Source organism: Microtus oregoni, unplaced genomic scaffold (genome assembly GCF_018167655.1).
Source record: "Microtus oregoni isolate MIOR12 unplaced genomic scaffold, Mior012 000101F_ref0000407, whole genome shotgun sequence".
In the NCBI taxonomy this organism is placed as follows: domain Eukaryota; kingdom Metazoa; phylum Chordata; class Mammalia; order Rodentia; family Cricetidae; genus Microtus; species Microtus oregoni.
Window position 1 is genome coordinate 2115145 of NW_024544715.1, and position 16839 is coordinate 2131983.

The window sequence follows — 16839 nt, forward strand, 5'->3', positions numbered from 1 at the left end:
CACCCACATACAAAGCCCAGTGCGCTGGTGCACACCCATCATCCTCTGGAAGGTAGAGAGGGCAGGTGCTGGAGCCGGCTCCCAGGCAGGGAGTCTGTGAACTCAAGGCTCCATGAGAAACCCTGGCTCAAAAGTGAGGCAGAGAGCACATGAGGAAGACTCCCGGCTTTGCCTTTGTATTATTACACCCGCTCTGCAAGTGAGGACACTTTAGGCACATGTGTGCATGGGAGCACACACACACAACAACAGTAATAAAAGCATTTAACATTTCCCGTAGATTAAGTCCCCTTGGCCTGCACTGAACCGTGCGTCTCTGAGCCGAGCTCCCGTGTTGACACTGCACATGCTCCGTCATTTTCACTTTAAATGTTCTTCCTTCTTCCCCGCTGTCTCTCCTCCCCGCTGCCTCCAGTTCCATCTATCACAGGAAACGATGCTGCCCTAGGGAGAAGGTGCTGGAAGCATGGCTTCCCATAAGTAGATACAATTTGCTTTGGTTTGTACTTAAGAAATTATTTTCTTTCTTCCCTTAAATTACTTCTATCCATTTCTATAACAAGATCTAAATCAATTTTTATCTGTAGTCACAAAACATGAAATTCCCCAAGACTGGAAAATTTAAGAATTATTCCAGAACCCTGGATGATCATAAACATTTTATTTGCTTGAAATGAAATGTTCTTTATGATCATTCAGGGTGGTTTTTTTTTTCTCCTTCCTTATTTTTGTTCACGGTTTCAGGAAATATCGTCTGTCATGGCAGAGAAGGTATCATGGAATCCCTCGATTGATCTACTGCTATGTTGTAAACATATTCGTTACTAATGTATCATCTCTCTTCATTCACCCCCTCTCTCCTTCCTCTGTAATCTCAGCAGAAAAGAGAGGAAGGAACCCCTTGATCACAGTCATCTCTGCCCGTGTGTGCTTATCTCCCTGATGTTCTGAGGCCAGCCAAACCCTGTGGTGACATTTCTCCCACACCTATAACACACACACACACACACACACACACACACACACACACACACACAGCTGTGCATGGACACACAAGTGCCCTTACCCATCCCTCTACCATGTCTTCCATCTATCTTAGACTTCACATATTAGGTTAGGGAAGAAATTTGGTTGGGAAGCCAAAATAGAAGACATTAAAAAAAAATCTAAAGCTTCATGTTTTTTGTGCCATCAGCTTCAGTTGCCTGGCAAAACCATCTCATAGGGCGAAAGGCTTATTTTGTCTTACAGTAGCTGACTCCATTGTTGTTACGCTGACGAGAGGCACAGAATCGTAGGATCACGCGATGGAACAAAAGTGGTTACCTCATGGTACCCAGGAGTGCAGAGAAAGAAGCAGAAAGGCCTAGGGACAAATATACAACTTTTAAATCACATCCCCAGTGACCTGTTCCTCCAACTAGGTCCCACTTCTGATAGCCCATTGGCTGGGAACTCATTAACATGTTGATGAAGTTAGCACCCCATCCATCCAGTTACTTCGCAATAGTACATCACCAGTTGGGGACCTTTGGTGGCAAGGTACTCGTGTGTGTGTGTGTGTGTGTGTGTGTGTGTGTGTGTGTGTTGGGGGTGCTTTTCATATCCAAAATTAATTTCTTTTTAATGCTCCATTAGGTGGTAGACTCATGATAGATTTTCTTTCTGTTCAGTTAATTTCCACCCTCTACATCCTCCCAATTTTCAACTAATGGGTACTACTTATAGCTTAAAAATACCCCCCAGTGCTAAAGAGGTCATTTGGGAGTTACCTCTGAATCTGGTAGCCAGCAAAAGTGTCTGGACCAGAAACTAAACGGAGTCTCTCTCCCCAGTCTAAGCCATCTTTCCCTTAGAACGGGAAGGTGGAGGCATTTATTGGAAACAAACTCCTGCATGGGTATAAAGGCCCACCTCATGTCCTTCCTCCCCTTCCTCCCCTTTGCCTCTTGGTCAGTCTTAGGAGTTCATTCTCCAAGGGTTTTTCTCATCTCCTTGTCACGTCCGTCCTACGGAAACTGCAGGTAATGAATGACCCCCTCTGGTTACCATGGTGGTTGGGTTAGAGAGCTGGGAAGGTTTCATTTGTCCTTAGATAAACAAAGCAAGTGTCCAGTTCCACGCCTAGAAACAGGATGTGCTCAGGTGTCTCCCAGGCATTGTGGGAAGTGTAGGGTGTAAGAACTGGGGACAGAAGGTGGCTGCAGAAGGCCTGGGAACCCCCGCCCCCAGCAGCTTCTGCGGCTGTTCCAGATTCAGTGTGAGGACACAGCGTCTGGGGTAGTCGTGACCAAGTAGGTGGGGTCAGGAGGCCACTCTGTGCGCATCCTCCCCGGAGCTCTCGCTGCTCTGCAGCCCTCTGTTCCCACCCTAGGTCTGCTCCTTGCAGGTCTCCCAGCTGTGTTGACAGGAACCGCAGAAGCCCTGCGTGGTTTACTTGGTGTGCTGTGACTTGGGTTGTGGTGGCTTTCACAGCACACCATTTTTTTCACTGACTTTGGCTAGAAGCCCCAGATCTTCAGCGTTCTCTATCCTGGCTATCAAATAAATTATTTCCCCTACACAATAATTACCAACATATTATCTTGGACTATCAAGATTTACTGAACTGTAACAATTGTACATTTCCCTAAAATAAGCTGTTTGTTTGATTTTTTTTCTTAAAGCATCAATGAAGATCTTGATCTTGATCTAGTGATCAAGAAAAGCTGTTAAATCAGACCAGGCTTGTCATCTGAGCGCCATCATTTAAATATGGTCCCTTTGGCCAAGCGACTTAACATCTGGGCTTATTTCCCTAACTGCAAGATGAGAAGCTCAGGCCACCTGTGGGGACCAAGAGGGACCAACACATGGCTCTAAGACGTTGAGGGGACCTAGTAATAACTAGCCTTAGAGTGGCTGCCCTCTAGGGGCTGGAATGTGCCAGTCTCCACTGGCCACCACAGAGCAGGAGATGAGATTTAGAGAAACTGTTTCTGCCCACCTGTGTCTCCAGGAGAGTCTATCTATGATTGTTGCTGCATTTACAAAACAAAAGGTTGAACTGGGTCTTTCCTTTCTAAGAGCATGGTTGGCTATCAGTGAGGGCTGTAACAGTTTAAGGTGACTGGATGACTAAGTGAAACCCTGCAGGTGGATGGGGCTCACTCTGAGTCTCTGTGCCCCCCCCCTCCCGCCTTACACTCATACTTAGTGAGAGCACTGTGGTGTGCACACCTGGAATCCTAGCATTTAAAGGCTCCCCATGAATTTCCATTATCTGCCAGGGCTGAGAGACACCACACCATGCCCATGACATGGTCAAAAGCAAGCACGGGAGACAGGTGTGGATGAGCCATGGCTGTGAGGAGACGTGACTTCAGACATGGTAGCGTCTCACTTTTGTCTCGTTTCTAAATTTGCTTTCTCTTAAGATTCCCAAGAGAATAGTCTGCCATCAATCCCATCACTCTCAGAACAAATCTGCGGCCCATCACCTGATGTACCGGACCCCTCACTCTACATCCTCTGCTTCAGCCTCCTTTTTCAGTCAGCCTGATTCAACACAGCAGTCGCTGGAGAAGCCTTCATCTCCTGAGCCCCAGCCTGCCCTGACCTCCTAGCCAAGTGCTCAGCTAATCTCCCCTCCTTCTCCACCCCAGGGAGCCTCCCCTGATAACCCCCGTGGAGTCGATGCTGGCTGTACCTCCTTTGTATTCTACCGTCCACTCCACCATGGTGATTCACACGGCATGCAGCCGTTGGCCCGTGCATTCAGCCCCGTGGACTACTAAATTCCACAAAAGCAAGGTCTATGTCTTTGTCACACACCCACACCCATTACTGGTATAGACGGGCTCAGTGATACTGAATGAATAACCAAATGATTACACAAGCATGGAGGAAAGGGAAATTCTTGAGAAACCGACTCAGTAACTTACAGAAACCAGGTCTTAGAGATGAATGACTGCAGAAGAAAACAGTTTTAAGGACAGATTCATACAGGGGCAGGTAAACCAGATTTTAGCCCTTTCATATTTATATGCACGCTGTGTCCACCACAACTATGCCAGGTAAAAGGGGAGCCCAGTATAGCAGGAAGCCTGGCCAACTTTTCACCCAAAGGAGCCTGTTCACCGCAGGTTCTGCCCTGAGCAACAAGCAAGAAGACTCAGCACTGCTCATGTGAAAAAGCACCAAAGAAGGAAAATATTCAACATGACCTACATCTGATTCTAGCAGGCCTCATAATGCTAGTAATTAATGAAGAATTCAGATAAAATGATGTGATGTTTTGAGATTTAGTTCAAATCCCCCAGCATAGGGCAGTGAGGCAGGGAGGTGGACATGAATGAAATGAAATCAGTTAAGAGTTCATGGGTTTTGAAATGGGGGTGACGATATCTTTCTTCACTTAGATTCATTTTATTATTCTGTCAGTTTTGGTGTGAGGCTGAAGTTATCCAGAATAAATTAGTTATTATTAAATTAGCTACTATTAATAAAATAGTTATTAACCTTTAAAACATCATGGAAGTCTTTCTCAGCATTAGCGAAGATACATTTTTTAAAAGGGAGAGAAAAAAGACCTCAGCCATATATCATCCGGAGACGGCTTGGTCTTGGTCAGTTGGAAACCAGGAATGTTCTCCAAGGTCTGAACACTGTAATCAGTCCACATAGTTTCCAGGCAGCAGCGTTTACCCACCACTGCCGCGTGATTTGTAACTCATTCATATGTCCACAAGAAGTACCGTCCCGTTGATTTCTCCCCTTACTTGTTTAGCCAAACAATAATTTTCCACAGGAATCCACCGCATCTCAAAACCACCAGGAGACAGCATCTTACGGCTGTTGGCACCTCCTGCCCTTCTTTTCTGCTCTGTTTTCACAGGCTCCTCCTTTAAGGTGGGCAGAAAGTGGAGCACTGAGATCCCATTTTAATTCTAACATTTACTGCTCAGATAGGGAAGGTCCTGCCCCTCATAAGGGCATTCACCTCAGTCAGGAATGTGTATCTGCCACCCCAGGACCGTTTACAATCCTCTCACTTTCTCCCTACAGTCCTGACCCTTTCTCCACAGCCCATTCTGACTGAAGCATGCAGGCTTTCCCACTACCCTCCTCCATCTGGGAGAATGTAAGTCGGCCTAGTCTTTGCTAGTTCCTGTTCCTTGGGGTCACTCCTACCCAATCTGGTCTTTCCCAGCAGTAGTGAGCCCATTTCCTTCAGGTTCTAGTTGACTAGTGTAGCTCCATACCGCTGGGTCATAGGTCTGGATAAAAGGTCCAAGGCCAGGATCAGGTGACTTGACCACTGTGGGGGTTTCATTCAGGAAGAGAACATCAGTGCTGGACTGGGGTCTTCTCCTCAGCCCTTGAAACCCTGGCTGGGATCAGTCCCACTGCTCAGGCCTTGCCTACGGCCCAGCTGCTTTTCGAGTCTGCACTGGCTGCCTGGAGTTCTTCCTCTCTTGCTTTCTCTTTATAATTTCTCATGTGCCTCAGACACCTTCTGTTGAATACATATCACATTTTCTGTCTTGGTTTTACACCGTAAAAAACATTTCAGCGACACCCCCATTTCAGAGACACCCCCATTTCAGTGACTAAACACCCATTTCAGTGATACCCCATTTCAGTGACGAAACCCGCATTTCAGTGACAACACCCCCATTTCAGCGACAAAACCCCCATTTCAGCGATACTCCCATTTGAGTGACACCCTTTTCCTAATTTGGAGAATTGAAAAGCCAACAATTTCTTAAGTCGAGCTTAAGAAACTTCTCTTGGCTCCCATGGACTATCGCTATTCCTGTGAACCTTTGGGCTCAGAATGACTTGTGGGGTTTGGTCATCAACTGTGAGGGGGAAGCTTATTTTAGAAAACAAATGGAACTATTTTATACAAAGGAAATGTCGATACAGGAAGACGTGCATCCAGATGACAGCTCGTCAGTGGCTGTCACATTGTTCTGCACTCTGCTCACACAGGAGCGGGCAGTTCCTGTCTACCCACTCAGCACACACGCACTGTGGCTCGTCCTGTGCCCTGCACTGCCAGGCTCGGGAGTGAGTATTCGAGAGCACTAGAGCATACGACTTAATTAAAAATAAAATACTTTTCATTCCTGTTTAAGGAAGTGATGAAACCATTGATGCTGGCCCCTAAATTAATCAGTATCAGGGCTTGTATTTCATTATACAGTTCTTGTTTAGCAAATATAGACAAAAACAACTCTCAAACAAAAGCTCTCTTTGCGCAGTGACAATTTTTTTCGTTCCCATGAGGGCAAGGCTGTCCCTGTCCTATCGGCAGCCGAATCCCCCATTGCAACTTAACCCGTTGGGCCAGTTCTTCATATTTTCAACCTGATTTCTTCATCATTAGGATGAGGATAATGGATTTGTCACATGTAGAAAGTGCTGAGGCTGGTGGAAGAGGCCTGGGAAGCGTTTCATTAATCCAGCCTCCTTTCTTCCCTGTCAACCATACATCTATCATGTTATTAAGTGAAGAGTAAAGTGTTTCAGTAAGAGACAAGCAAGTGTCATCCCTTCCCATCCTGCAGCAGGCTGTCCTGGAAGACAGCGCGTGAGTGACGCAATGGGTTTGTCTGTCTGATTGATGCGTCGGTGCGAAAAGAACGAGCAGTAACAGAGAGAAAGAACCATGGAGCGATGATAATCTGCACCCTTAAGAATCATGCTTAGTTCACGGAAAGTTCAACAAAAAACTTGCTGGGTTTGAGAAATGCAGACCCACGGTGGCTTTCTTGCATCCGCCTTTGGGTAGGATATGAGTTTAGAATTATCTTTGAAATATTTTCATTGAAACAGAAGTTCACATGTCTGATTCCAGAGAAGGAAAAAAATATGATTTGTCATGTTGAAGAGTAGAATACTTGATTTTCTGTGACCTTTGCCACATTTCAACATAGTACTAGACAATGCAGTATTTCAAAATAATCTTTAAAGCAATAAATAACATTCCAAAACCAAGACGGGCAAGTTATGACAACATTGAAAAAATTGTATTTAAAAAATGGGGTAATACATCCACCCATACTATTAATGAGAAGTCAGATGAGCCTCTGGTGAGGAGTGTACTGCCTGCCGACACGCTCCGGTGCCACTGGCCGGCCCTCACTCGCTCGTAGTGTGGACTCTATTGCCGTCTTTTTAGAAGCCTGGGGCTCATGAGTGGGAAAACGCTGAAACACATTTTTAGAAACAGAACCCTTTGTAAACAGTAGGATAGGTTTAAAAGACACGCGGGAGAAGTGACACCACAAGCGGATGGCAGAGAGCAGGTAACACTGGGGAAAGCTCTCCCGTCACAGCTATCGCCACCTCAGGAGCGTTTCCTTTACAGGTGACAGACAGGGAAGACAGGCACGTGTCTGAGCAGACCTGAGACCATTCTGAGTTTTCTCCTCAATAAGGACCAGCACGTCTCAGACCCGTCTCTGCTGAGTGGGTGATTGGCGCAGTCCGCTGTCCGTGGAAGCTTTTCACAGTGGCACAAGCTGAAGCTGGGAGTCTTCGTGGCCAAACAACTGATCTAATTGTCTTCACTCTTCCCTCTTTTTTTTTTTTTTATCACAGAATCGGAAGACTGTTTGATGGTACAGAACCCATTGTTTTGGACAGTCTCAAACAGCACTATTTCATTGACAGAGATGGACAGATGTTCAGATATATCTTGAATTTTCTACGAACATCAAAACTCCTCATTCCTGATGATTTCAAGGTGAGGGAATCCATGTTAATAGTCAATTTGTGATTTGTTTTGATGTGCTCAAAAAAAAAAAAACCCTATTTCTAGTCCTACTCCCTTGCCATGCACAGCAACTCACATGGCACCAGCAACCCCTAGCATGGCGACACTGTCTTTGTGGAGCAGAGTGCATGCCATTCATGTAGGATCAGGAAGCATTCACTTTTATTTAAATAATATACTTCATTTTAGGAAATTGAAAAGAAGTTGGTTAAATTCAAATTTAATTTCTGTTATGTCTTAGCATTTTAGATAGTAAAAGGAACTTAACTCAATAAAAATTTGTCTCCCAGAAATTTAAATATGCTTTTAGAATTTCTCCTTTTAAATGGAGTAGCAAGAATTGGCATCAACCATAGTAAAGGGAGCCTGGCAGGCAATGGAATTTGACCAGAGAGACATAAAACGTGTTAGTATTAGAGAGGAATGCGTGAAATAGAATTTTTATGGCTGGTAATGTTTCTCTAAATAGAAGATTTTTAAAGCTACTAATTCTGAATACTATTAGAACTGATAGAGAACTAATTAGAACCTCTAAATGCAGAACCAATGCCCTCCAATCAACAGAATAACAAGTATCACTGATAGCTTCTGACAGAAAAAAGCACAACAAAAATTGTAATGTACAGGTGGAAATAAATTTGATAAGAAGTGGGCAGAATGTATTCAAAAAACGAATTTCTATTTTGAGACAGAAAGGATATATTTAAGACTTATACACAAGGAATTTTTTTAAAGATCCATGTGAAGCAAAGAAGATCATATTCAGATAGAAAATGTCTTAGTAGAAGAAATATTTGCAACAAGAGATTAATATCCATCATAAAAGAGTTCCTCCAGATCTATGAAGGTAGATAAACAATCTAGGAGAAATTTTTAGATATAAACAAGATTTTCCCAAAGGGAGAAAAAGGTTTTGTCAGTAAATATTTAAAGTGATATTCATTCTCTCTCTAGTAAAAAAAGGCACAAGACTAAAATGATATAATCCCTTTTATAAATTAATTTGAATAAAATAATAAAGATTTATGGACACAATGTTGGGGGAATGTACAGTGTGGTTGGGAAGGAAAGTGATTAAACCTTCTTGGAGGATAATTCAGCAATAGCTATTAAATTTCTGACATGCTGCTGTCTAGCAGTTTCATGCTTATGAATTTAGCTTCTATAAATATTCACAAGAGCATGCAAACATGTGTGTACATAGGATGTCTGGTAGTTGTGTTTATAATAGGAAAACATACCTAAAAGGAGTTCAGAAACAGCAGATGGTAGAATATAATATAGAATATCCATATAATGAAATAATTTTAAAGAATGTAACTCATGCATATCTATTGATATATGGGGCAAAAAACCAAACTTTTATGATTTGGTGAAAATAGCAAGTTATCAAAAGATATGCAGTGTGTTTCTATTTGTGTAAAATATCATGTGTGTTATAATATCTGAAATAGCATCTTCTCAATACACGGATGCAGCTCTCTTACACTGCAGAGCTGGTGAATTAGCCAAGGCTTTAGAGCCTGGGATAGAAAGTGAGATGTGCACTCCTGAGAGAGCCCGGAACTTACTGCTGGCCTGGGAGAGCAGGCGCCAGAGTCTTCCTCACGCCCATTGCAGAGGTGCAGGGGACTTGCGCGTCCTAACGGCAGCTCTCAATCGCCTTAGTTTCTTATTAAAGGTGCATAGATTTTCATGTAAAACAAACATGCCCTGACGTAACTCCTCTGTGCTCGATTGTGTTTGAGAAATAACCCTTGGCACATGCGCACTGCTTTAAATTCAGGAAAGAGAAGGTGACAGAGGCCCCTGAGCCCCTTAGTAATTTGGGATCTGCCGGTTTATAGTGGTTCACTAACACTTGGTTATAATGGGTTGGGGAGGTGGCTCGGTGGGAAAAGTTCTTTCTGTGCAAGCATGGGGACCTGAGTTCAGATCCTCAGTTTCCATGGAAAAGCCAGGCAGAGAGAGAGGTGAACCGTGGGGCTCAATGGCCAGTGGTTCAGTGACAGACCCTGTCTCAAACGCTAACAATGACAATAATGTAGAGATTGATAGAAGGCAAGCATTGCTCCCAGACTTCCGTGTCTTCACCCGCACATACACACCCACCCATACATACGCACTCCCACACCAGCAGGAAATAAATTAACAAATTCCAGTCATATAACCTTCTGAATCCGACCTAAATATGCTGTCCTAGAGTGACTAACTGCTTGCATGGTAATATTCTTACAGACATAGACACACGCTTTTCTAAAGAATATTGTATACTATGCCCAAGACAATTGCTTATTTAGTTACAGATGTCATAGGACACCAGATGTTGAATATCAATAGAAAATGTATTTCTCTTAACTCATCAAGAACTAACCTGACAACAAAAAGCTTGCGTGTATATAATCTCATCATGTATAACTCCTGTTTCTAACAGGGATGCCACTCCAGGGAACCTTAAGATAGTAAAATGGTTATTATTGTTAGAAAACAAATATAGCCATTTATTTTTAATGGCAGCATATTTCAAGGAAGGAGCTTGGTATTTTAAATAAAGAGTTTGTCTTAACCCTCAGTCACAAACTTTCCTGGGAGACACTGTTCTGTCTCAAGGAACATTAGATTAGATGCTGATATGGGCAGTTCCAACGGCCAGGCTCTGGGGACTCACCCAGTCACCTAAGACTGGGCCATTTGCTTAACCACACCTATGGAGTGTCCCCTGAGGATTTCCAAACCCCAAATATCAGCTGTTCATCAACTCTAAGTAGAGAACACATCCTTTAGTTGATCATAGCCCAAGCTTGAGAGGTGGGGGGGGGGGTCTAAAACCAACCAATCAAACTAACAAAAAAAAAAAAACACATATCTGGGGACATTCAAATGCTTCCTTTGGAGCTGGGAGATAGGCTTACATCACAGTGTTCCGGGACTGAGGCAGAGAAGCAAGAAGGGTGGAAGCTGAGATGTCCATTTAGCTCTGTGGCCCTTGATGGAATTAAACCACAAAGAGAAGAGAAGTGCGTGGGAACCACACATGCCCATGTGAGCTGTCAGAATGCCAGAATTTTCCTTCTGACCCTGACAATGGGACATGGCCTTGTCATGTTGCAGGATTGCTTTGCAGGTTTGCCATGGAGAATGATCTTTGATTGCTTCCTTCTGACTCCAGCATTTAATGCTGGGCAAGCAAGGGTGTGAAGTCCTACAATATTAGTATCCTGCGCCCATCAGCATCCAATTCCACAAATATGTTGTCTGTGCTTAAAGCCCACTTAACAATTCTGATAACGTCATATTTCAGAAGCTTGTGTCCTGGCTTCCGTGGAAAGTCAGTTTTCAGTGTCCGTGATGGCAGAACGTCTCTTGAGTGTTTTTATGTGGATCTAACTGCCCTTCCTCTCGATTCTGTCCTCAATCATAACGACTTGCTTATTGCTACTTCAGACCCCACATACAAACGCCAATGCGTGTTTGTAATTCCCAGTTCCCCAGAAGTCTGATGCTTTGCTCTTCTCCTCTTCAGGGCCCATAAGATTATCTCTCCCTCCTGCTTGTTATTTTTAACTTCTCTGAAAACAGACCTCCTGTGATCCCTCTGTGAATATCCACCATTCCTAGATCTATACAAACCACTACCAGGCAGCCTAGCTCATCAATCTAAACTGTATCCAAAACTCTAATACTTTTTAATATTATAGAAGTATGCATCTACTGTAGAAAAAGTGAAAACATAAAAAAGCAAAAAGCATTTATGTACAATCTTCCCACTGCTCAGATTGTCAGTGTTAGAACTTGCCCAAGATTATTTCTCTGTTGCTGGTATAAACTGTGACCAAAAGCAACTTGGAGCAGAAAGGGCTTGCTTGGCTTAAAGTTACAATCCATCACGGGCAAGCCAAGACAGGAAGTCAAGGCAGGAACCTGCAGTAGGAACCGAAACAGAGACAACAGAGGAATGCTGCTTCCGGGCTTTCTTCCTCTAGCTTGCTCAGCTTACACATCCCTAGGACCATCCACCCAGGAATGGGTGGGCCCTCTTGCATCAATTAGCGATTAAGAAAATTCCCCCACTCAAAGGTCTGTCTATGGAGGCAATCTTCCATGTGAAGCTCCCTCTTTCCAGATAGGAAGAGTGGACAGCCAATGGGAGCTATCACAGAACCTTGCATAGCCTCTGGAACTTTTACTGTACCTATTTTTAACAATTTTCTACTTGCCCTTTATACTAAATTTTATTTCGTGTAATGCCATAATTATGTCGAAGTTTACTTGGTTGATCCCCAAAGTGGCCCTGTACAGTAGTTTTTCTGAGATACTACCTGGCCACACACTGAGTGAGCATTACAGCTCTTCATTCTCTATACTGTAAGTCCGGTTCCTGTTCACTTAGCGCTAAGGCTGGGCCAGCTGTCCCACAGAATGGCTTGTCATCTGGATTTTCCTGTTTACCATTCACACAGTTTAGCTCATTCAGTCATCTCCCGATGTCATTTGGCCTGGAAGTCACATCTGAAGGCTGTGGGTTCCACATCTTTCCAAGAGCACATACCCTGTGAGATTGCGTGCTCCGTCTTACTGCACATGAGCAAGCTTGTGCCAACCTAGGATGCTAAGGTTGAACTTTGCCAGATAATGAGGCATATGCCCTTGGGCTGCAGCAGAAATGAGCTCTGTGAAGCCTACTTCTCAGCCTCAGCATGGCCAACATTTGAGGCCAAATGATTCTCTGGGGTTGGGCTGTCCTGTACAATGTAGGACTTTGATCAGTTTCCTGGCCTCTCCCCGCCAAAGAGCCAGCAGTGCTCCACCCCCAGTTATAGCAACAAAGAACATCTCTAAGCGTTGCTAAATGGCCTCAGGCATTAGAATCAGCCCAGCTGAGAACCGGCCTTCTAGCTTATGGAAAAAGAGTGTTTATGGGGCGGGGTAGAGACTTTGGCCAGTTTATCTCATGGAATTAGGGAAGCCTTCTTTCATGGGTAGAAAGAGTAGGACAGTTCTGAGGATCACGGCTGCTAGACTTTCCTGACTTCTTCTAAATCACTGTCTCTACCCTGGATCCCGCCAGCAGTGACCAGAGTCTCTTCTCTCCTCTGGTTCCACCGAGAGACTCCTTAGCCAACTCTGACAATACAAGCATAGCTTCTAGTTACTTCAGTTGTTAGAACTTACTCAGAGTGGAGGAACCTCATCCTGACTCGGGGTCCCTGCACGAGCCCTGGACTCACTCCCACTCGGGGGGAGGGGGGGTCCCTGCGCCAGTCCTGGACCTCACCCCCACTCAGGGTACCTGCGTCATCCCTGGACTCACTCCCCCAAGGGGACCTGCGCCATCTCTGGACCTCACCCCCACTCCGGGTCCCTGTGCCAGCCCTCTCAGCTGCTGCCACCTGGCCTTCGGCTCCCCTCCCAGAGACTATGTTACCCTTGCCCGTGTGTGCTTCTTTCCGCACAAGGATGCTCCCTCAGAGGCCGGAAACTAGCTGCAGTAACCTAGGAGGACCAAGAGCCAGGCAGGCAGCCAGTCCCAGCCTCAGCCCTTTCTAGACAGTGCCCGGAGCCCCTCCCTTCACCAAGTCCTAAATCAGGCCTGCCTCCCGTAGTGCAATGCTCATGTGACTTGCAAGCCTGATTGTTGCTCCAGCGTCTCTACCTTCAGGGCTGTCATCAAGCGCCAGGTCACTGTCGGCTGTGCTTGGTCTAGTCTTTCTCTGCAGGGTGGCGGGGGAGGTGGAGACACAACAAAGCACAGAAGGGACACATTGCTGCATCCATTTCCTTTAATAGACATCAAAGGTAAATGGGAAGTTGGGTGCCGTTGCTCCCCAAACCCAAGAGTTGTCAGGAGAAGCTGGGAGGGGCGAGGACTTCTGGTAAAAAGCTGTGTGGGTCAGAGCAGAATAGGAACAGGTGAGCCAACTTCTCTGGCTCTGAGAACGGAGAAAGCGAGCCCAGGCCTGGAAAGATGGCTCCATAAGATGCTGAAGTGTTGGTCACACAAGAACCAAGACTTGAGTTCCATCCCACATGAAACTGAGCATACACTTGCAGTATCCGCACTGTGGAGTAGAGACGTACAGATTCCCTGGGCTTACTGGCCAGCCAGCCGTAGGCTTAGGCTAAGGAGAGATCCTTGGAAAACAAGGTATAGAGCAACTGAGGAATGAGACTGTGGTTGATTTTTGGTGTGTGTGTGTGTGTGTGTGTGTGTGTGTGTGCGCGCGCGCATGTGTATATGTATGCTTACATACACACATGAAGAAAACACCAGAATGCCAGCCTAAGAAAGAATTGCAGAGTGAGGAAAATGATTAACCTTAGAAGTCTAAACACTGCACAACCATCCTGGCCACCCCACCCCCATAGGGCGAAAGTCCTTAAAGTCAAGTGGAGGTAAGTCACTTCTGATGGTGGGGTGCTGCCTTAAAACAAAGAACGGTACCCTCTATGGCCTCCCGGTGATGCCGCGCTGTCAGGAGCCAGGATCCCAGGGTCCCAGGAATACAGTCCTGAGTCCTGACTGCATCCCCAGGGTGTTTGGCACAGATGTGGCTTTTAAAGCAAATGAGTGAATGGATCAGTGGGCCTGCAAGCAGAAGATGTGTCAGCGAGTGTAAAACATCAAGTGTGTCAGTAGCTGAAGCCTTTGAGGCTTCTGCAGACAGAAGCTCTGTGAAAAGCCGAGTCCCGGGCGCAGGTCCAGTGCACATGCTGCATGCGTGGCCAGCAGGACTTTCAGAGGAGGTTAGGTTACAGGAGTAGAAGGGTTTTCCTGGAGAACCCAGGTTGGCCCTCGTAGGAGGGGGCAAGAGGCTCGAGGTCGATTGTGACTGAACAAAGCGCTGTGATGCTGGCCACCAGGAAGCAGCTGCCCCCTAGCATCTGGAAGAGGGGGTCCTGCTGACCCCTTGGTTTCAGCCCAGTGACATCCATTTCTGACTTCCGACCTCCCAGACTATAAGAGAATGAGTCTGTGTTGATATAAGCCACCAAGCTTGCGGTCATCTATACAGGAGCAATGAGAGACTAATGCATGGTGTATTTACCCCTACCCATGAAACATGTAATTAACAAAAACATTTTTTAAGATTTATTTTTCAGTATGAGTGCATTAGTGCATGTGTAGGTGCATACATGTGTGTGTAAGCATGTGTGCATGTGTGTAAGCATGTGTGTGTAAGCATCTGTGCATTGTGTAAGCATGTGTGCATGTGTGTAAGCATGTGTGCATGTGTGTAAGCATGTGTGCATTGTGTAAGCATGTGTGCATGTGTGTAAACATGTGTGTAAGCATGTGTGCATTGTGTGTAAGCATGTGTGCATTGTATAAGCATGTGTGCATGTGTGTGTAAGCGTGTGTGTGTGTGTAAGCATGTGTGCGTGTGTGTAAGCATGTGTGCATGTGTGTGTGTGTGTGTGTGTAAGCGTGTGTGCATGTGCACAGGCACACCTGAACTGTGTATGTACAGGTACCTATGGAGGCCAGAAGAGGGAACTGGATCTCCTGGAGCTACAGGCCCAGCTCTAGGAGCCACCCAGATGGGTGCTAGGAACTGAACTTGGGTCTTCATGAAGAGCAGCAGGTGCTTTTAACCACTGAGCCATCTCTCCAGTCCAAGAAATATGTTTTTAGCACATGCTTCATTTGTAAGTTGGATTCCACCCATGTTTATTTTCCTGTGTGCTGGTCTTCAGGTCTTAGAGTAGCTCACCTATGAAGTGGGGTCACTCTCTTTCTAGCTCAAAAACTGGCTTACATTTCAAAAAATTAAGTACATAATCTCAGAAGCTAAAGTCACTGAAACATGATAAGTTTCTGGGGGAAAAAACGTTTCCCTTTACTAGTTTAGGGGGATGAGCAGTTGAGGAAGTGGCCTTGGGTTCTCGCTGCTGGGTTGGCCTCCACCATTCTCTAGTTGTTATAATGGACGCTTCTCACTCATGAGTGAGGAAAAGCAGGAGCCCTGCCCACTGCTGCACTGACATCTGCCCTGCCCACTGCTGCATTGACTGACATCTGCCCACTGCTGCCCTGACATCCGCCCTGCCCACTGCTGCCCTGACATCCGCCCTGCCCACTGCTGCACTGACTGACATCCGCCCTGCCCGCTGCTGCACTGACATCCGCCCTGCCCACTGCTGCCCTGACATCCGCCCTGCCCACTGCTGCACTGACTGACATCCGCCCTGCCCACTGCTGCCCTGACATCCGCCCTGCCCACTGCTGCACTGACTGACATCTGCCCTGCCCACTGCTGCACTGACATCCGCCCTGCCCACTGCTGCACTGACATCCGCCCTGCCCACTGCTGCACTGACATCTGCCCTGCCCACTGCAGCACTGACATCTGCCTATTCCTACCAAGCATCTTCAGATGAAGAGAGGGGGGTTATTTAATCTATACGAGGTGAAGAAAGGTCACTGCCCAATCAGAAAGGGGTCATAAAGAAGATTTCAAAGAGTAGAGGCAACAGGGGGATGAGCCCAGGACCAGCAAACCCCAAAAGAGCCATGTGGGAATTTAAAATCATGGGATTAAACAGGCCTGCTAAAGGGTAAGACCCAGGTTTCTAAAGAAAAAGCCAGCAGTGAGCCAGAGCTAGAACTGTGGGCTAGGAAGTACAGAAAGACAAACAAAAAGGAGACTGCCAAGAAAGCGAATATCCAGAGTAACCCTAACCATGCAGAAAATGGTGGCATAGTGAGAAGAACCCGTGCAATGATCAGGCTGGTCAGTACTTAAGGCACGCTGGCATGATGAGCTGTCAATATGAATCATTTTCCAGTGGTACCCTTCATCTTCATGGAGAGAGCTTGTCTGCCTAGGAACCAAAGAGCAGTGGGATAAAGGAAAGCACAGCCAGGATAGTTAAAAGGAAGAAAGATACCCAGTTGTGTGGCACCATTCAGTGTGAGGCCACCTAGGGCTTAAGAAGGAGGGCTGGGGGCATTCTAAATTTTCATTAGCAACAGAAGGTGCCAAGAAAGGCCAGAAGTCTCAAAGCAGCTGTTGTTTCTCTTACATTCCAAGAAAAGATGATGATAATTATAAATTCAAGCATTAGACCAGGAG

At 45.8% G+C, this 16839-nt stretch overlaps 1 protein-coding gene across 3 annotated transcripts in view; it reads left to right on the forward strand.

Annotated features, from left to right (window-relative positions):
• The window catches only part of LOC121443156 (BTB/POZ domain-containing protein KCTD1), a 200861-nt gene that overhangs the window by 169401 nt on the left and 14621 nt on the right, over positions 1–16839 (forward strand). For all 3 annotated transcript variants that reach the window (XM_041644828.1, XM_041644829.1, XM_041644827.1), the window contains exon 3: positions 7591–7735. In XM_041644828.1, coding sequence (XP_041500762.1) covers positions 7591–7735 — 145 coding nt within the window. The remainder of the gene's footprint in view (positions 1–7590; positions 7736–16839) is intronic.